The sequence below is a fragment of the Pteropus alecto genome, unplaced genomic scaffold, assembly GCF_000325575.1.
Source record: "Pteropus alecto unplaced genomic scaffold, ASM32557v1 scaffold8, whole genome shotgun sequence".
NCBI lineage: Eukaryota > Metazoa > Chordata > Mammalia > Chiroptera > Pteropodidae > Pteropus > Pteropus alecto.
In genome coordinates this window covers 16,618,494-16,640,657 of record NW_006494609.1, presented here as the reverse complement: position 1 = coordinate 16,640,657, position 22,164 = coordinate 16,618,494, and the positions used below count along the sequence as shown (strand labels likewise).

Below are 22,164 nucleotides of genomic sequence, written 5' to 3'. Positions count from 1 at the left end.
TAAGGGGGAGAACCAGGAAGGGACCCTGTGGGCCGGGGACAGCGTACAAACGCCCGCTCTCCCCTAGCCATGGCCGTGGGCTGCCGGTCTCATCGAATTCATCAAAACGTTAAAAACAACAAGTCGGTGAAGTGATCAATTACATTTCAATCTATGCTTTTTGTTTCCAAGGCTGAATCTGACTGTCGCTCTGCTTTCAACATTCTACCGATGTGTGTAATTTGCTAATTTGACTTCCAGTGATGTTTACTCCTCAACATGGTGTTTATGTTGCGGTCAGTTGATATTGAGTCTCTGACATAAATACTGTTATTTAGAAATGGAGCATAGTGTGTCTCAGAAGATGTAATTGGACTAAAATTCAAAATCTCAGGGAATGACACCCTCTCTTTGCCTCCCCCTGCCGTCAACACTAAGAGCGAAACTGGGATAAGGCTGTGTTATCAGCTCTTGGCAGAGCTGGCTCATCTAGGCATTTCTGAATGGGGGAAAAATGTCTTTACATCAAGAACCAAGGCTGAGAGTCCTAACATCTACAGACTTTTACCGATTATTGACCTATTTGATATGGAAGAAGGCCCACGGGCCTCTTGATATTGAGAAATACCTGGACTAACCTCCTGTTAAGAATCCTGAGGGACCAGGGTGAGTAGGGGCCAGGGAGCACTGAGGACTCTGAGCCTGGGTGGACGCCTTTCCCAATGCTGTCACTGGGGCTAAGGGCCTGTACGAGGCAAGCAAGGGGAATAGCGAGGTTGGTTTTACCAGAGTTTTTTATTATTTCTCCACTGATGTAACATCTGACCATAAGATTAAAAAATATACCTACAAGGGACCTTCAGGTTTGTGATTTACAAATCACATGACTAAAGGCTTCAGGTTAAATCTCATGATTATTGATAGCATTATATAATCCAGCAGTCATCCTATTTCAGGAATGCTAATTTCACTTACTGAATAACAACCATTTCAGTTCCCTTTTGCTAGTGGTTCCTACAAAGCTGTCAGTAAGAATTAGATGTAATTTATTTTAGGCTCTGTAATGTTATAATAAAGTTGGTTAGGCTTTTTTTTTTCTTTTCCGAAACAGAATCTGGAAAACTAAAGGACATTTGAGAAAATAGGTTGCTTTTCACCAAATAAAAGCAATCCATTCTCTCTTATTTTGGTTTATGCAATAGGATAAACGAAAGATGTCCTGCTTGGATGGACTGTCTTCATTTCACTCCATGTTTGCACCTGCCCTCAAAATTAAAATTAGTTGTGAAACTCTCTCTCTTTAATAAAGCTGGAATAACAAAGACCGGATTTACCCACTTGCCTGAAACAGCTAAAATTCCAGGTGGAATCTATGAAATGATGGTTTTCAGATACTGAGCATCAGAAATGCCAGACGGTGGTCACCAAGGAAGGAAACAAACAAAGTGAGCCCTACAATTAGTCTAACCTACTGCCTAGAGAGAGTTTGCAGGCAGTAGCACAGCCTGGCCGTCTTCCTGGATTAGGGAAGTGGGGCCGGGTGTCCAGAGAGGCCAACGTGGGTAGAGTTGGTAAGGCCGGGTACCAGAGAGGAGAAAGCTGCTCAAAGAGAGAGAAAACTCTGGAGATCTGTAAAGGGTCCCCCTTGAGTCTGGAGCTGAAGAGTGACCAGTGCACACACATGAGAAAAACTACCCAAGACTGAAGAAAAAACAACTCAAAAAAATTAGAGGGGAAAATCCCTGGTGGTCAAATAGGGCCAGCAATAGTCTCTGTTTCCACCAGTTAAAGTGAAAAAAATCTTCTAAACAATAGAACATTAAGTAGAGTACTCAGGATACCACTTGAGTAGTGAAGAAACATTAGCCCTAGACAAAATGCTGCTTTGATCCCACCTAGCAAGCTTAAAGGCAAGACTCAAAAGGATAAGACTGTTTCTAAGTAATTTAACTATGCCACAGAATACGGCTCAAGAATATTTGTAGGAATGAAAAAATATCCAGCCCCCAAAAATGTCAAATTCAAAATGTCAAGAATTCAGTAAAAAATTACCAGCTGTGCAAAGAAGCAGGAAAATGTGACCCAAAATAAGAAGAAAAATCAAGCAATTGGAAAAGACTGAAAAATGATACAGATAACAATTACTAGACAAGGACATTAAAAGTTATTATAACTATAATCCACAGTGTCAAAAAGTAAAGGAAATATTGAATATGCTGAATAGAAGCATAGAAGAAAATAGTTTAAGAAATAATGGCTGATACATTTCCAACTATAATGAAAACTATAAATTGACAGATCCAAGAAGTTCAACCAATCCAAGCACAAGAAACATGAAGAAAACCACACCAAGGTGTTTCATTATCAAATTGCTTAACAACAATGGTAAAGAGAAAAATCTTTAAAAAAGCCAAAGAAAAAAAAGACATGTCACAGACAGAATTAAAAACAATAAGAATGATACAGATTTCTGGTCAGAAACAATGTGAGGAGCAACATTTTTAAAGTACTAGGGAAAAAAATTTGAACCTAGAATTCAATACCCAGCAAAAGTATTTTTCAAAATGAAGGAAAAGTAAGATTCTCAGACACACAAAACCTATAGGAATTAATTACCAGGAGACCTGGACGAGAATCGATAAAAAAAATAAAAGGAAAAAAAAAGTCTTTTGGGCAGAAAGAAGATGACAGAAATGAAACACACTGAAAATGGCAAATATAAACATGGCAATAATAGCAAATATAAATAAATATTTTTAAAAATTCTCATCTCTATAAGAGATGACTGTTGACATTTAATAATAATATATGGTTTGTTACATAACATAGTTGAATAAAGTATATGACAGTAACAGCACAAAGCCGGGAGGTGAGAAATGAAAGTATACTATTATACGTCCTTATACTATTTATGAAGTGTTATATTACTTGAAGGTAGATTGTGATAAGTTAAAAATGTACACTATACACTATAAATCAACCACTAAAACAACAACAATTAAGACATTTTACCAATAATAGAATTAAAAAGCACACTTCTAAATAACCCCTGAATCAAAGAAGAAACCCTAATGGACATTAGAAAGCATTTTAGAATGAATGGAAATGAGAACATATCTAAACATGGAAGAATGCAGCTCAAGCAGTACTTAGGAAATTTAGAGCACTAAACACTGCTGATTGAAAAGAAGAAGGTTCTCCAATTTACAATCTCAGCTTCAATTTTAAGAAACCAGAAAAAGAAGAGGAAATTCCATCCAAATTTTGATCATTAAAAACTCGGTCCAAAAAAAGCATAAAGAGAGGGAATGAGAGACAAAGAACAGATGAGAAATATAGAAAATAAACAGCAAGATAGTAGATTTAACCCCAACAATATCACAAAACACATTAAATGAAAGTGGTTTAAAAACTCCAATTAAAAGCAAAAGATTGTCAGAGTGAGCTTTTAAAAAAAACCCAACACCGAACTATAGCTGCCTATAAGAAATACACTTTAAATATAAAGATACTAATAGATTAAAAGTAAAAGAATGGGAAAAGACATACCAGGCTAACACTAGTCAAAAGAAAACTGGACTGCTTTTCTTTATATCAAAGTAGCTTTCAGAGCAAAGACCTAGCTATTCCCTCCTAGTTATTTATCTAACATTTATGAAAGCATATGTCTACACAAAGACGGGTACATGAATAGTCATAGCAGCCTTATTTGTAATAGTCCCAAAATGAAAACAGTTCAGATGTCTATTAATTAATGAATGGATAAAAAAAAAGGTGGTATTCCATACAATGAAATATTACTCAGAAACCAAAAATAAAATGACCTACTGACACATACAACATGGATGTTAATCTCAAGATAATTATTCTGAGTGAAAGGCAGAAAAAAAAGTACATACTGTACCATTTATAGAACATTCTAGAATATGCAAACCTAGAGTGATAGAAAGCAGATCAGGAGTTGCTTGGGGATGAAGAGGAGAGGTACAGAGAGTGGTGGAATAGCAAGGTTATAAATGGGAACAAGAGAACTTTAGCGGGTAATACATGTGTTCATAATCTTGACTGTGGTAATATTTGTCAAGTTCTATCAAACTGTACACTTTAAATATGTATAGTTTACTGTACGTAAGTTATACTTTAATAAAGTTGTGAAAAATAAAATCAGGTGTGATCATCTAAGAATCAGTCATGTAGTTTGTCTCGCAGTGTTGACTTGTGCTACTGTTGAGCTGGATAAGCTACATCTACCCCACTGGAACCAACTACCTCGCAGTGTTCTGGCAACAGTCAAGTTTCCCCTGCAAAAGGGCTCCCTTTTCTTTAGCGCTGTGTGAGTTCACTTGAAAAGCATCCTTTATTGAAGAAGGGATTCAACCAAGGAGCAACATAGTAATTTCTAAGGTTCCAAACTGATGCCCTCTGTGGTGGGGTGGGGGTGATGGCGGCCGAGACGAGGGAGCACAGAAGTGAAAGGGAAAGAAGGAAGTGGCTGGTGCAAGAGGAAAAAGAACAGAGAATCGGTGAGACAAAGAGGTGGAATGACAGGAAGGAACAGGAAAGGGGAAAATAGAAAGGTAAGTGAGCGAGAAACCAAGTTCTCCTTTACTCTCATATTTTTATCCCGCAGTACGTTTCTGATGTCACTGGATAGATGACAAATGCTTAAATTCCTTTCATGTGCTATCTAATAATTTAGCATAGTAATATTAGAAACTGAATCTATTTATCTTAGAGAAAAGTACCCGCGACCAAGTCAAACGATCATAGACGATTTTCCTTGGTTTTCTGGATATCTTGGTGACCTCCAACCAATTTATATTACTATAGGGTCATTTTCAGATCAATGGTCCCCAGTAACATTGTAATTGCTTGTGTTACATGTAATCATGGTCCCACACATTTAACCCAGGTAGAGTTTGTCACAGCAGCGGAGCAACAGCAAAAATAACACCATAACCATTTGATAAGGGTTGCTATATGAGCCCGAATCCTCCAGTCCCAACTTTGGGTATTAAAATTAAACCACTTTTCTTTTCCTCTTCAGAAGATACATTCAAAATAAATCCACATTTAATTTTAGCAGCAAGAAACGGTCTATAAAAATCTTAAGATTTTCCTACCTTGACAAAAATTGTTGAATTGCATTCTTGCAATGCCTCCATTAAACTAATCACATGGAGACACACCATTTCTACCATCTGAAACAACAAACATGAAAATCAATTCCACTCCCAGTAATATGGAAACTACGCAAACCAGTCTGCAGCCGCAGAGAACCCACGCCCCGTGCCCATTAGGTCTGTCTGCACGATGACCAGAAAGGACCACATGGAGTGATGTCTATTAACCGGAAACTGAATTTTTAAAGCTCCAGAGGTTTTGCAATTGTCATGCCTTCCTCATCTAACTCGGGGCTGCCCATAGAATTGGGGTACTGATCTCACTAATCTATCCTGCACGGTGATTCACACCAGGGGATCAATGGCTTCTGTTTCTTCATTTCCAGCTATAGAACTCTTTGGGCTTAGGTCCCTTTTTCCATCTTGATCCTTTCTGCACAGTTACATCATCCGGAGTGGCTGTTTAATATTTTTGCATGCCTGTCTTTGAGGCTTTGTTCTTTAGGGAACAAGGTAACCGTGCTTACGAGAGTTCAACAGTGCAGTAGAGATTCAGAAATTCCTAAGGCCGGACCTTCAATTTCAGGATAAAATTAATTCAAATTCATTTATAACATCATTTATAAAAAATTCATTTGTAACATCTGAATATCAAGAGAGCTTTGAAGGAGAGGTATTAACGACATCAAAAAACGAATGAAAATAGAAGGAAACCTTGAATCCCTACTTCAGTTAGAGGTTTCCATTTCATTGTCTGTAAAATAACAGAACAGAATGCTCAACTCCAAGACTCTACGATCCAATAAACGTAATTATCTCCATAGCAGACAGAACTGTTCGTGCACCCTAAAATTTTCACACAAATGCCTTTTAAATTGAACTAAATAGCTCTCTCCATACAGAATGACCTTATAGCATCTGCTTCTCTGAAGAAAAGAAACTGTTTTACTAAAAGGAAATGTATAATCCCCTTTCCAATTAGACCTATAAGAAAATATTTCTTGGACTGATAGTCAATCGAAAATCATTTCTGGAACGCCTTTTGTGGACGGTGCGGTGCTGGGTTTCTGCTCATGATGGGACCATCGTTATGGTGTTCTTCCGGGTCCCTTGTCCCTCACAGACATGAATTTGACCCATACTGAGACAACGGCTATTGCTTCCCCAGCTCAGAATCCTCCTCCAAAGCAGTAAGCTGAACCAAAGGGCTCCCCCGTAAATTCCTTCCTACACCCTCCGACCTTCAGTGAAGCAGGCTCATGCTAACCACGCTGCAAACGTTTCTGGTGAGGTCTGGAGCTGCCCCTTTCTCGGTGAGCCATCCACAGCAAAATGGAACTGGATGTGAAGACTGGGCAGCCTAGAGCCTCCCGGGCAACTCAGAAAGGTGGGGTTCTTTTCAGGTTTTGAGCCTGAGTGAAATGAGCACATGTGTTCAGTTGGTCTGCTCTTAAACACCACGGTTGGCTAGAGTTTTTCCAAGTTGCCTTGGAATCCAAAAATGATATGGATCTCCCTCCTAACCCTCTGAATTTATTGCGGCAAAACAGCCCTTAATGGTAGAAGTTTCATACGTTTTCTTTGGTAGTAGGCAGAGAAAACAAAAATCGTTTTTACTGAATTGACTTGTTTGCTTTGTTTTTCATGGAAGTTTTCGTGTGGGTAGAACATCCAGTTTATAACACAAAAATCCACCCATCGGTTTAGATACCACTACGGCTGAGATCTTTAAGACAGGTCGTGTGAGGGCTGGGAGTGAGTCTACGTGTCGAGATTCTAGCCAAGAGGGAACACTTTTTTGTGAACTCACCACTTTGTTGTGGGCCATCAGCTGAAGGATGCTGGGTGTCACCCGGCTCCAAAACTCCAGCGCGGTCAGGATCGCTGTGAAGCTGAATTCATTCTGACTTTGGACATTTGGAGCTACAGCGCTTTGCTCGCAGTACACCGTCCAGAGCTGAGCAAAGATAAATGCGTGGAAGAGCGAACACATGTGCAGCACGGACGTCTGAAGAAGAACGAAAGGAAGAGGCGTTACCCTCTGGTGGGCCCCGGCCTTCCGCGCAGAAGCCAGAGAGCGGTCCCTCCGAGTGATCCCAGGCCGAAGGAGGCGGCGCCCAGGTACACACTCGTGATTCATCGCCTTAAGACGAGCTGCTCTTTACTCGTCAGTGGGAGTGTGCTCAGAGGACAAAGCATCTTTCCAAAGAGGAGCCACCTTAGTTTGCAGAAGAAAGCCACCCGCCCCCTTGCCCTTTAGCGAAACTGATATTCCCATCCCTGAACTAGGTGAGGAAGAATAATCATTCTACCACGTTAGGGCGTGTCCTTGTCTGTAACAGGGAGATAACAGCGCCCCATCAGAGAGCTGTAGTTAGGAGTAAATGGGGCCATTATATACACGAACACACTGCCCGGCATTTAATAGTCGTACTACTACTAGTAGAAGCAGCAGCAGCAGCAACAGCAAAGATAGTATTCCCACTAGAGGTAAGCAGTGGCTGAGTGAGCACCAACAGTGTCCCGGGCACTGTGCTGCAGACGTGTCATAGATCACCTCCACAATTCTCAAACCGTCCCCTCGTCTGTTTTATAGATTAAAAAAACTTAACTTTTTCAAGGTCACAAAATGAACAAAGTACCATCACAGATCTGAGTTGAAATATCAGAAACTGACAGCCTAATACCTCATGCAAACATCACCCAGGTCATTTGGATGGGTGCTCTACTCTACCACAGAGCCGGCCTGTCCTGGCCCAAGCCCACCACGACCTCCCAGGATTCGCCTAAGCTCTGTGAAGGGTCCTTGGCTCCTCGTAGCTAATTAGTACCAGCACGTCTGGTTTGCTTGTACCGGCTCGTGATTGATGCCTGCCTTGGGTTTGCTTTACTCTCTCAAGCCTGTCATCTGTCTCTACAATTTATGAAGTTCCCTACATAGGTGATTCTAATGTGCACTTCGGTAAGCCCCCGACTGGCCTTCTTATTTTCATTGTGCATCTTCAAATATCCCTAGAGATTTGAGTTGAAAATATAGTGTGCAAAGAATTAGATAGGGCATAAATTTTCTCCCGCTGCATATCTGGTTCTAAAAACTGATCAAAGAATTTTTATTATATTTCTAACCTCTTATTTCTCTTCATTATTTGGAGACAAAAATGCCTAGGAAGCTAACTCTTCCTTGCCTCCATCATCTATCTTCATCGAAGTAAACCAAAAAAAAACAATTTAGGGGAAGAAAAGATAGTCTGGGAATTTAAACAACTTTAAATAAGGCATTAGCACAAAGTTGCTTTCCAAACATCCACAGGAGGGCCAGTGATAAGATGCATTTTCTTCTCAGAAGAAACATAATTGGCTGATAAGGGTTTCTATTAGCAATTTCAATGCATATGGTCTTCGGCTTGCAGAAATCACTTACCTTTGATTGCTCTGGAAATCCAATCAAGATGACAATAAGATGGTCTGCAATATGGGAACCTGCATCCAGAGGTATGGGCAGGCACGGAGAGGAGGCATTTGGACACACTGCATTGTGAGTGAGGGACCCGAGAAGCAGCCAGGACAAAAGACGGATGTGGGAGACGCACTCGATGAATTCTTTAGGTCTGTCAGAGAAGGAAGGGTTAAAGAGGACTTTATGTTCTCCGTTTCGTTGGGGGCTCAACAAAGGCTTATAGATGGAAGGGATTAAGAGTATAGTCTTGTAGACAATTAATAAAATAAAATACCAAGGTGGCAGAGTGCCAACAAAATAATCTGTTTTTCTTGTTTCCCACCCTATTGCGGGATCAGCTTCTTGAGCAAAGAGCAGCCTTTAGTGACACAGAATTAAATACCATTTTTCCACAAACCTGGCTGCCTTTCTCGCTAGCTTCTCTTTCTAAACTCTTCCCTTTCCTCTCATTAGAAAGTATGACATCCCCACTTGAGAGGAGGGAATAGAGGAAGAGATAGATCTAACATACAACCACCCATTTTCCTGCTCTCCAATAATTTTCTCCTCCTGCCCTCCCCTCCCCCCACTCCAAACCTTTCCACTAGCCAGGAAGCTAACCATGCAAAATGGCAGGCTTGAGCCCGCTCTGAGCTCCCAAATAAACTACCCACGGGCACCTCTCCTCTTTGCCTCCCTTACAAGCAGGATCAAGGGCTCACACCTCCTGGCACTCTATTTCATCTCACAGATTTTGTTCCAGCTACAATCGAAGCTCCTTGAAGGCAATGCTTATGTAAGTGTGCAGTAAATACCTATCGATATATTTAATGAGTTGAAATTAAGAGTTAAAGTGGTAGTTTTAAGCTCCAAGTTTTCATCATCCATCAGAACGTCTGAAGTTTTTGTATGAGGACAAATTTCTTTAATTGGCAGCATGTCATGAAGTGCACACGCTCAGAAATGCTGCTGGGTCCCCAAGGAAGAATGGAGATGGGTTTCAATTTCCATCTTCCCAACCAATCATACTCCACTCCCATAAATCTTCGGTGCGTTCGTTAGCTCTCACTGAGCCCCAGGGATCTCAGGGTGTTTCCTGCCTTTATTTACCCTCATTGCTGGAATAATAAGGGTCTTACCCCTGTTGCATTGCAGAAGGGGGATGATAGAGCCAAGGCAGATAGCGAATCACAGCTTTGTTATCTCTGTGGTTGCCCCGGGAGATCTCCATGGCAGCGATCTGCGCCAACCCAACTTTGAGATGTCCACCAAAGGTATCTTCATGCAGAGGCTGGGAACACGTCTTCATGTGGCTCTGCAAAACCAAACGGTGTTTTGTGACTTTGGCAGAGTACCTGGAGACACTCCAGGCCACACTTTGAAAAGATCAGGTCGTCATTGCCACACCTTCTCTCACCATTCCCAAGCATACAATCCAGTGAAACTTCTTCAGTGGCTTCCCACTGTTCTTAGAATAAAAGAAAAAAGAAATTCCTTGGCATAGCCTAAAAATCCTGGAATGATCCAGCTACTGCTGACCTCCGTATCTTACCCCTTCGTCCTTGTGACCCCAGGTATACTGGGTCTCTCCCATCACTGGCCTTTGCTCATGCTTTTCTCTGCCTGAAATACTGTTCCTGCCTTTCTTTACCTAATTAATTGCTATTCATTGTTTGGATTTTAGCTCAAGTATCACCTCCTCCAAGAAGCCTTCCCTGACCTCCCTGGCTAGGTCATACCATCCTGTTAGAAACTCTCATGCCATCGTCTACCCTTCTTCACAGCAATCGTTAAAATCGCAATTTTACTTTAGTTTGGATGAAATTTTCATTAAACTTGGCCTCTACTACCAGACTATAAACGAAATGAGGGCAGCTACTCTGTTTTTGTTCCTTACTGCATCCCTAACTGCTTAGAAGAGTGCCAGCTACATTGCAGTCGCTTAATACATGTTTGTTGAATTAACTTAGAAAAATGTCTTTGCTTAACATAGCTTAGTTAGTGGAAAGAGCACTGAATTGGGAGTTGAAACCTGAGTTCTAGACCCAGTTCTGTCTCAGTGAGTCACATGGACCTAGATAAGCCACTTGCCATTTGACCTTTCTCATCTGTTTGCTAATCCTATGTAAAATCAGAGGAGTGGGTTATATCCCCAACTTTTTGATCATTATTTTTCTCTGTATTTTGAAAGTGGCTATACAAAACGAACTAAAAATGTTTAGGTAACAACCGTTCCCTCTTCTTTGTACATCAAAGTCATTTGAGTGTAGGCAACCAGATTCAGTAACCAGCAACCAGTGTACGATCAAACACTAGGGGAGCTTCCTTGGAAATGACTGGGTTTGGATAGTGTGAGAAATCATCAGTTTAAATTTTGATTCTACTTTCCACCTAGCATTTCCAAATCCATCACTACCCCCAAGAAATTCTGGGATCATCACTCTGAGCAGAGTCTGGTAACTAAGATGGGTAAAAAAAGGGACTATATTTTTAGCTGACGAACTTCTGGTATGACTACATCCTGTTTATCAAAAAGGAATAACGTAGTGCCAGACTGCAATCTGGCGGCTCGTTGGGCCATGTTCTGCCCTCTGTCCGGGGCCTTCCTGAAAGCTCTCAGACTATCAATCTTTTAGCTCCCTAGCTGACTCACCGCAGGCAAGTTGACTTGCATCAGCAATTTATTCTACCCCGCGAAACCATCAATAAGCTCAACAACTTCACTGGGGTTTTGCCCATGTGTAAATTAAAGTCTGTGCTACCCTTTGTCTTTTATTATTTCCTTGAAGAAGGTAGGTTCAATCCAGAGAAAAACCATAATGCCTTATGTTTGTATAATGTTACAGTTTACGAAAGCCTCTTCACGTGCATTATTTTACATCGAACCTTTTAACAGTTGGCAAGGGTAGATATTATGAGGCTCGTTTTGCAAGTGAGGAAACTGAGGCTCTGAGTAGTTGCACAAGGCTCTGTGTGTGGCACAGTGAAGAGGGGTTCGGGAGTTACCACAGTCCTAGGTCAAGTCGGCCTTCATCACTATCAGTTTTGTGACCTTGAGCAAATTACTGCGCCACCTCGGGTTTCGGTTTCCACATGTGTAAAACGGGGTAACACCTCAATGGGGGCATCGCAAGAACCCATTACGCAGCAAAAGGAAAGCTCCGCACACCGCGGATGGCGCGCAGATCTCCTTTCCCTCTTTGTGCAGGCGGATCTCAGTTCTGCAGACTCCCCAGCCATGCGCTCATTCGGTGGCGCCACAGCTGCCTCTCCAGGCAACAGTCGGATCCCCATCGGGTCTGCTTAAGCCCCTAACAACGTCTGTGTGTGCTTCGCTAAGCTGAGATGAGCAGACGTAAGCGCTCTTACCTTCAGCTTGGTCAGCGTGTGCATGTCCGCCATGAAATCCAGCACCTCGCTGATGTACTGCCGCATGCACTCCATGGCCGCTGTCCCGCACTGAAACACAAGGACACCGCTGGCTGCGCCCTCTGAGTCACGGCCTTCGATTTTGCCCTGACTGCCGTGATTGTCTCGCTCTGATTTCACGCTGTTTGCTAATGAGCTCTTTCAGTTTCTGGATTTCTGACTCACTGCATTACTCTCAGCATAGTCTGTGATTGTCTGTCTGCCCACAGCTGGGACGAAAGTTGACGAAAGGTTTGCAGTGGAGAGCAAAGAAACAGCGACGGCCTGCGGGAGGCCGGGTTTCTCCACTGGGTGATTTAAATGGTTTTTGTCTGATTGTTTGTAAACTGGTCGGTATACAGAGATTTAGCCTGTGTAAAGCCATTAGTATCAGTCTGGGTGACATGAATCACCTTAAATGTCACCCTAAAGTGTAACACTTTACACTCTAGGGAGTCTTAGGAACACATAAAATACGTGTGGCCAAATTCTACCTCCAGCATCTTGATTCTTTCTCTATTAAAAAAAAAAAAAAACAAACTATACAAACGAATATCATGTTTGCCGAAAGAGTCAGAAAATTATATTCAGGTCAAATCGCTTACAGCTTAACTCTTCTACATAGTTGATACACTATTAAATAGATAAATGCATTACTGTTGCATTGTTGCCAGGGATAATGAAAGAAATGAGGTGGTCATCTTCCCCCGATACTAGCAGTATGTTTGGGAAGTCTTAAAGGAGAAGAGGGCATACTTGTGCTTCTGGTTATTAAATGGCATAAGCCTGCTCTCTTGGGGCAATGCAGTGAATTTAGGATTATAGGCAAAGAAAAGGAAAAGGAGCAGACAGGCTGCTACATCAAAGCCACATGAGAGAAGCCACACGTCAGGCTGGGTGTAATGGGGATCAAAAGCAGGCCATCTTTGAAGCCATCTGAATACTATGCCAAAGCTTTTCTTAGCTTTCTTTAGGAAAATCTGGAACATTATATACTTAACTAGCTCACCCAGTCAGAAATCCTTTTCCCATATTCATGTAAATCTGCACAGCACTGAACTACATCACCTTTTATCTCTTCTAGAAGGTTACGCCTGTCAGTTCCTCTGACGGGACAACAAACAGTAAAATAAGGTCACTGGCGGTTCTGTCAGAGCGTTTTCCAAGCATTTCATATGTTCTAAGGTTTTCTTCTTTTAATTTAAATCGAGTGAAGGAATTATAAAAGGTTATTGTGTTCCTGCTTTTGGAATATTAATCCTTTAGTGCAAGAAAGGATTTCGCCCCGATTTATTCCATTTTCTCTGACCTTTCACATGTCATGCAAATAGGAGCATAAACTCTGTTCCTGCATTTCTTGAAAGGGATTTGTTTCTTTCACGGGCAATATTTTATAGCATTTCAAGTAGGCAAATGTCACAGAAAATAATTACTAGGCATATTATTCAATATCTGTCTTTTAAGTTTAAATTACAAAAAAAAAAACAAGAGCAAAGAATTTATTATCACCCAGTTCCTTTTGCTCTAGAGACAGCAACTCATTTAATAAAAGCCTTAAAATATACTTTATAGTCAGGATAGTCTTAGGGAGCCATCGATACTTGTAAAACGGAGCATATAATTTCCAATCCCCTCCCTTTTTTTATTCTGCAAAACACAAGTATGTGTTTTGTATGCAACAAACTTTAGTTGTATTATTTAAAAAAAAGAAAAAGAGTCAAGCTCCACTTGTTTCAGGAGGCTTATATTTATTTCAATAGGAAAACTGATGGTAAAGGTTGAAAATTTACTCTGAACTCAAAAACATGAATTGAAGTGAATAGCTAATTCTTCCTCAAAACTTATGTCTTATTTTAAAATTAAATTACTTAGATTACAAAAGTAACATGTTCAATGTAGGAAACTTAGAAAATACAAATTAATAAAAAAGAAAAACCACCATAATCCTAATTCCTATCCTTCACCTGTGAGCCACTGTTAATACTTCTTTCTAAATTTTTTTGAATGCATATAATATACATATATGCATACAATTTTATAAGACTGGGTTTTTTTCTAACCTGCTTTTAAATTAAATCCATCATAAGCATTTTCTAATTAATTAAATATTATCTGAAAACTCAACTTGGTATGCACATAATTAATAATCTATCTTACAGAGACACCTTATTTTGCTTAAACAAAATCTTAATGTTGGCCATTAATTTTGTTTCCATATTTTTGCTATTTGAAATGCTACTATAATAAATATATCTGTCTATAGTTCCTTATGTCCACATTTAATTATTCTCTTGAATATATATTCACAGAAGTAAATTGTCAAACTGTTCTTCAGCAAGGTAGAACCATCTTTCACTACCACAGTAGTTTATAAGAATGTTTGTCTCACTTCATCATTAACAAGTTTATTCATTAAGAAAAACTTACTGATTTGCTGGTTGATTTTGCTTTTTATATTTTTTAATATTCTAATATTTTGTATTAATTTACAGTTCACTGATGGCTAGTGAGGGTAAAAGGTATATTTCGAATGGTGTATTGGTCATTGGAAAGGGTTCTATATGTGGATCCTGAAACAGTTTTTGCTTTTTTGTTGTTATTGAAATGTTTGCCTTTTACTTGTTGATTTCAATAAACTTTTTATATATTAAGGATACAACTTGTTAGCTATTGCATAGGTACTGAGTTTGAAAGACTTAAACAACGAGAAAGCCAGTGAGTGCAGCTGAGGCTGGCTAGCTGCTCACGGAGCCACTTCTCTTCTTCCCTAGCACGAAGCAAAACCATGACAGTTAGGTGTGGTCGTGTGACTGAGTTCTAGCCAACGGAACACGAATAGAAGAAATACGCATCGCATTTAGACCTGGCCCAGGAAGACCCTCCATGTACCGTATTCTCTTCTCTTTCCCCAACCACCATCTGATTACAGAGGACTGCACGTGACTGAAGGAACCGGATGCATATGGAAGTATTCCTCCCTTGACTTTCCAAGATACCCTTCTAAACTGAGCAAACAATAACTTTGTGTGTTGTTGCTGAGAACTGGCATTTTGTTTCACAGCACCTTACATTACCCAAACTATTATTAAGAACTCTGAAAAAATATATAGCTTAGTAATTCTACTCCCGGAAATCTATTATAAAGAAATAGTCTAAAATATGGACAAAGACTTAAGCACAAAGATGTTTATCATGTATTACTTATAATTGAAGAATACTGAAAATAACTAAAATACCCACGAATAATTAACGTTTGCTAATATTATTTTTAACAATGTTTACTCAGCACTTCCCCTGGCACCATGCTAATATGTTCTACATGCATCTTCTCATTCAATCCTTGGGCCCTGTTCTAGCCCATTCCACAGATAATACAAATCAAAGAATAAAGATTAAATAACTTTCCTGATTACACAGCTATTAAATGGCAGACTCATTCTCTGGTGGGAATCTAGACCCCACATTTTTAACCACTGTTCTATGATACATCAACATGAGGTAAAACTCTACAGCCATTAAACTTTGGGAAAAATGCTTATAACATATGAAGCCAAAGCAGCACTTATATTATGGTCTCAGCTATGTTAAAACAAATATACATAGAAAAAGAGAAAGAAAATACATTAATATATCAACAGTAAAATTATCTCTCTGTTAAATGATTTATTTTTTTTCTCTCATTAAACTTCTCCACGTCAAAAAAATAAACAGTATTTTAAAAAATGTTTAGTGTTTTGGGTAAAATTGGTATACTTGCAAGTGTAAATTAATCAAAGTCTTTTGCAAAACAATATGAAAATACATACCATTAAGATATTCTTACTCTTTGACTAAGGAATTTATCCCAAGGATATAATCCAAAACAAAGGTGAAGATGATCTTTGTAGGAATATGTATATACTAGCAAAGAAATCGGAAAGTATATAAATTTCCAATAATATAGGAATAAGCTCATTAGGATACTGAATAGATCAAAACATGAAAAAGTATTCTATAATAATAGAGTTCTCGTTGTAAGGCAGATGAATTATAGGTGATCCTTTTTCTTTATTAATTTTTTTTCTAATGACAATTTAAATCATTGTTTTCAATTAACAAATCTCTAAAGTTTCTGAGTTTGCTACAGGAAAATTGCTATCAATAAGTAACTGTGGTAGTCAGCATTAATATATGGCTAAATGCCAAACCAGAGTTCAATTAACAAATCTCTAAAGTTTCTGAGTTTGCTGCAGGAAAATTGCTATCAATAAGTACTGTGGCAGTCAGCATTAATATATTGGCTAAATGCCAAACCAGAGGAGGGAAGGAGCAATTAGGGGGATCGTTTTATAAACTATACAGATATCTAACTAATGTACTGTATACTTTAAACTAAAAAAAAAAAAAAAAAGATTTAGAACAACAGCAACAAAAAAGTAATTGTGGTTTGTCATCTTCAACCCTGTCAACGAGAACCTTAACATATTTTACCAAATAGTTCACTAGTTGATAATAATGGAAATTTTTTAATTTTCAGAGGAAATATTATAAAGGAAAACGATAATATTACAATTCTTATTTCTTCCTGTAGTTAAATCAAATTGGTTAATAGGAGCCAATATAAGAAAATGGATTCTGGAAAAAATGAACTTTAATCAAATCTATTCTGTATATTTGGTCATTTCTTTCCTCTTCTTTATTTGCTGCTTCAATTTTGCTCATGGTTCCTGGAATAGAAAGTTTCCAGGGGCTGGGATTAATTTAAATTTTCACTAGTGCTCTTTTTTAAAAAGATGCTGATATGTTTTCAATTTTATAATGTTTATTCTACCAAAGTGAACCAGGACACAGGCCAAAAATACCTCTTTGCTAGATGAGGAAATGAGAAGAAATATAAAATGCAGACAATTAATTCGGTGAGGACTTACTCCAGGCACAGAGGCGATCATCTGCTTGCTCAGGATGGTTGACTCAGCTAGTTTGGTTCCAGCATCTGCACAAATAAACTAATAAGAAATTGAAAGGATAATTATTTTTAAGAGCACTTGGACAGTAATAAGTAGTTTATAATTTTATTAACATGGCTCAAATTCATTAGTGTTTACTTTCATGACAATCTGCCCTAGATTTATGGTACTTGCTAATCATGACAGTTCATTCCTATCAGAAATTCAAAATCATAATACTTAAATGAACACACAGATTCTTACTACACCCAGACAGCTAAGTGGCACTGAAATGGTGTATCTGATCAAGGAAGAAAGGAAGGATGTCAGCCTTGTCAGATTCATTCTGAAGTTATTCCATTTATGCTTTAGCACTTCTTGACAGTTCCCGAATTCTCACAGATTTTCCTGGACTTCTATCATTATTTCATACATTTAGAATAAAAAGAGAAAAACAAATCAACCACAGAGTGAGTATTCCCTGCCAAGGCCCCACAGTGTCTGGTCTTCCTTCTCCCATTTGTGCTGATAATGACCCCGACTCCTGCTGTGTCCCCACAGGACTTTTCACACACGTCCACTGTAACGGTCACGACATTAGATTGCAATGAGCTACAGAGTCTCCTTCTTAACCCGCTACAAGCTCTTTGAAAGCACAGACCCAATGCACCTCACCCCCAGCACTAGCTTCGTGCCTAAATTCTCAGAGGGGTTCAGAGGAGTTTGTGAAATGAATCGATTAATCAATTATGACTTGAGATCATGATGAGAATAGACTGATTTGCTAGATTACAATTTAACTTTCTTTACAGATTTTTACAGGTGTTTTCCACTTGATTCAACATCCAACTATTTATTAATGGTTTTAGGGGAAAATTTAAACATGAAGTCTGTAGAGTTTGCTATGAGCAATTATTTCCTGATTAATTTCTCTTTCCTGGCCCCTGACCAGTGGCCCCAACCACTCTGGGATCCAACACTGCTGCTAGGCAGAGTTCAGAGGCCCTGAAGGAAGCTTTGATATTGACAGCTCTTTCTTCTAATTCATTTCACTCTCACTCTGGACGAGCACAGAAAAGTTACGTAGGTCAAGACAACAAGATGAATTCAGCTAGACAGTCTCCATCCTGTCAAACTGGAGGGAATTAATATGAGTTCAGAGCATAGAGAAAATCTCAAGGAGGCCTGAAAAGGAACAGAAACCAGCATAGCGAAGGCTAATCAGGGGTCAGAATCAAAGCATTATTAATAAGCAGCAGGTTCTGGCTAACAACGCAGAGCTCTAAGCCAAAGGCCTTCTGAGGGCACAGAGCCCTGAGACTTCTAATTCAAGGCCACTGGCTGGTCTTCAAGTGTGGTCCTCCATTAAAGGTATTTCCGTACAGGTGGCTGAGCAGGGGGTGGGAGGACAGCAAGCAGAGCTGGCTCTGAAAGCCACATGGCAGGAGTGGACACATATCTCCATGCTCACATTCTTTCATTTCCGTTCGCTTCAAATAGTTACAGAAAGCTGAAGAATCTATTTGGCCATGAACTCTGAATCTGGCAAAGAAAGTGCGAGCTAGTAACAAAGAGAAGACCTAAAATTTTCCATTACTTTATTCAGGAATGCTTATGTCTGCTCTCCTAACTTGGGCTTATTTCTAATACGAGAAAACGTAAATAAATCAGGATTTTAAAAAAGAAAAAGTAAAGCCTAGAGCTTTGGCTAAAACCTAGGAGTAAAAAATGCAATAGAAGTACACGGCGAAAAGAAGAAACGCTTCCAACTTCCTGGCAGACACTGCATGCTTTCCCCGTCAGATGTATTTTCAAAAGCTATCTACGTCTGCCATCTAAGATGGACTACTTATGACTAAGTTCCAAAACCTCTGTCAGGACACCAACATTTTCATCAATTTCTTTACAACCGAAATGAGAGACTGCACAGCTAAGAGAGGCCAAACGGGACAGTAACACTACATCTGAGTGTGAGGGAAGGGGAGCACAGGGAGGGGGCTGCTCAGAGGTGGACCGAAGACCTCAGCCCCTTCAAGCACGCTTACCCAGCCTGGCTGTGCCCTTGACGGCAAGAGAAGATTTGTAAAGGAGCCAAACTTCAAATGTCTCTATCTTTTTTTTTTCTCATCTACCATACTCAGCAAAGTAGCATAACGCAAATGGGTTGTCGGCCACGTAGTGAGGCTGAATTCACATGTCTGATTTGTAATGACTCTTAGAGGTCAGAATTAATCAAAAATCATCCTAAAAGTTATGAAGGTACTGTGGAAAGTCTGGTATATTAAAGAATATAAAAGTACATAAGCTTCTAAAACCATCTACTATTTTTTAAATCGATGCACTTTAATCCAGTGTAATTTTACATAATGTGTACAACTAAAGCCTTATTAAACTTTTCTGTCTTCATTTTCAATAGGTGCCAACCAGGAACTGAAAGATTCCATTAAAATTTTAGAAAACTGCTCAAAATATAAAGATATAAATAAAATCAGAGATGGAAAGGATGACTGCTGTAGAAGGAAGAATTCTATACTTTCAGATAGAAATATTCCACTGAAATATGCACTCCTGCATGAATACAAAAGATAGGCGATATCCATTATGTGTCATTATAATTTATTATCAAAATGAGACTCAAAATAGTGTCTCCACCTCTCATCCCAGAAAGTGATCCGATTATTACTAACTGGACTAATATTAATAACTCCACATCAATAGTAACTGTAAATTAAAAACAACAGTGTTACCCCTGCAATTTCTTTGTCCTTCAGCCCACAACTAACCTATCTTTAAAAGAAAAGCTTTCACCCACATGATTTCTCACACTTGAATATGCAGGTATATCCCACACAGTGGGAGTGTTACATGCATATTGGCAGAATTATTACTCTACACATAATAGGAGCTGAGAAAATTATTTTTAATTTGAGCTTATCTAGCCTTTATGGTGGTTTTTAATGAGTTATCACGCTATTATGAAAACTGCTTTAATCCGTCTTGAGAATACTTAATATAACTTCTTACGTGAAAATATCTACAGCAGACCAGCAGAAGAGCTAATGTGAGTGAAAGTTAATAGATCTTAATTGAAACAAGATGGAGCCTCTGTTCAAAGGGCAAAAAAACCATGCCGACAGTGAACAATTCAGAATCTGAAGAATACATAATTTTTTTCTATTTGGCAAATCCTTCTTGTCTCCACGCTTCTTTTTGTTTAAAAGAAAAAATGAAAATCCACTTGAACGTTTAAGGCCACCTGACTTTATATGTAAATAAAAACAGAAACAGGAGTCATGGCTGGACAACCACTATAGCAGGCTGGGAGATGTCCCACGACGCCAGGCCTCTAGGAAATAGTTCTAAGTTTTAAAAAGCAGACTGGTCACGACCTTGAAATGTTTAGAACTTCAGTGACCCCCACCTTCCTTGGGCAAGTGTTCCCTTGTCCTTTAAGGGGGCTCTCTACTGAAGGAGTATTTGGTAAACAACAAAGGTATGGGCTACATCTGAGAAGAATATAAACTCCATCTATCGACTAAGTTATCAATTCGAGAAGTAGTAGAGAAAACACTCTACTGCCCTGTGGAGTGAAAGAATGATGGGTAAATCCAAGGTTTGTGCAACTGACTCTCTTTTCGCTTAGGATGGAGCCCTCGGGGAGTTTTTCTTTCCAGTTCCTGCTTTTTCTGTTTCCAAGTTGCATTTTCAGTTAAAGCCACCTCCACTGCCTTCAGACGATGGTTGCTGATGTCTATGAAGGAGGTCACTATCTGCCCCAGACACATTATCTGTCCATACTGTGAGCTGGTGCTCCAGGAGCCAGGATCTGACATATCCCATCAGTAAAAGGGAGGAAAAACTTTTCTCTGACTCCAGGCTAGATTCTCTGGCCAAAGAGAAGCTACCAGAGAACAAGCTGTCACCTTTGCTATCCTCCAGAGAACACCTGGAAGATCCAGGCAGTCAAGGTCAAGAGAAAAAGGAACTGGAAAACTCTACGGAAAGAAGCGAGAGACAAAAGATGCTCCTCCCTCATCCGTAAGTGGCCCCATGGAGGACTTGTCTCCATGACTCAACCAGGAACCACAGGGCAGATACAGAAAGTATTTTTTTTTAAGTATGCCTCATTGTATTTCTCTCAGTAATGAAAATGTTTTATTCTGAGAGTTTATAGAACAAAGATATATTACTTCAAAATGGCATGATGCTTAACATTTTTTGTTGGAGAAGGTTGAGATGTTATTTATGAAGTTGTTCCTTGTGGGCATGATCTCAAAATGTCTCCAAAACATCTCCCCAACTTAAATAATTTTACAACTTGATTTTTTAATTTAGCTTCATGATTCAATGACAAATACATTGAAAAGATAAAAATAGTATTCATTTAAAATGGCAAATGAGAATCCGAACAAACACATTCAGGAGAGTCTATTTTTTTGCCTTTTTCCTTCCCCAAACTAATTTGTTTTTGTTATTTATTCACCTAGCTGTGATGCAATAATCACTGTTTTCATGGCTTCCTTAAGCACTGGGCGATTTAAACTGTCAGTGTTCTCTTGCTGTCTTGTGACAAGTGCTTATTATGTTTGACTAATGTATTTCGTAGAAAACCAGCCCCTAGCTACAGTCACAGCTCAGGAGGCTAGACCCTCAGAAAATCCACCTGTAGGTCCGCTCTGCTCGAGACTGGGGACAATTAAGGAAATGCTGTCTGATGCCCACAGGAAAGCACCTTCGGGCCCTGGAAACCTAGGCTGTTTTGAGGTGGCAGGTCGCCTACCAAAAACACTTATCAGAAGCAGCTGACTTCTAGACACCGTCAACCTGCAAGCCTTAAACCCCTCATGGGCTATTTCGCGAAGCCCGGTTCACCTGCCCTCTCCTCCAAACCAATGCTGATCCCATTCATCTTTATGGTCAGTTGTATCGAAGTGACTTGTCTTCAAAAGCAGTATTGCTGCTGATGTGTGAATAGCAAGGGCTGGCCAGCGGCAATGCCCTGGAAGAGATTCAAAGTCTGCCTCTCCTCAGCAATACACATACTTTCTGTCTTCCTCTTGAGCTGTTTAGCATCTTGATACAAGGGGAGCCATTTCATCCCAACTACATTATGCCCAATGTCCACTCCCGTCATTTTCCAGCAATCGCTGCTCTCAGATGCTGCAATCTGCCCCAGCGAACTCTTCAGAGACAACCAAAGACCATTCTCCATTGAAAGTGTACCAACTTTTTATTAAATCTCAAGGCTTTGAGGAAAACTCAGTTCCGGTCTTAAGGATTAGTGGTATGTGGT

General features: G+C 39.6%; 1 protein-coding gene across 2 annotated transcripts in view; it reads right to left on the bottom strand.

The window, feature by feature from the left end:
- Window positions 1–22,164, bottom strand: part of UNC79 (unc-79 homolog, NALCN channel complex subunit) — a 172,331-nt gene that overhangs the window by 5,017 nt on the left and 145,150 nt on the right. For both annotated transcript variants that reach the window (XM_025042103.1, XM_025042104.1), the window contains 6 exons: window positions 16,854–16,931; window positions 11,908–11,997; window positions 9,678–9,853; window positions 8,524–8,710; window positions 6,913–7,110; window positions 5,103–5,180 (listed from right to left, as the gene is read on the bottom strand). In XM_025042103.1, coding sequence (XP_024897871.1) covers window positions 5,103–5,180; window positions 6,913–7,110; window positions 8,524–8,710; window positions 9,678–9,853; window positions 11,908–11,997; window positions 16,854–16,931 — 807 coding nt within the window. The remainder of the gene's footprint in view (window positions 1–5,102; window positions 5,181–6,912; window positions 7,111–8,523; window positions 8,711–9,677; window positions 9,854–11,907; window positions 11,998–16,853; window positions 16,932–22,164) is intronic.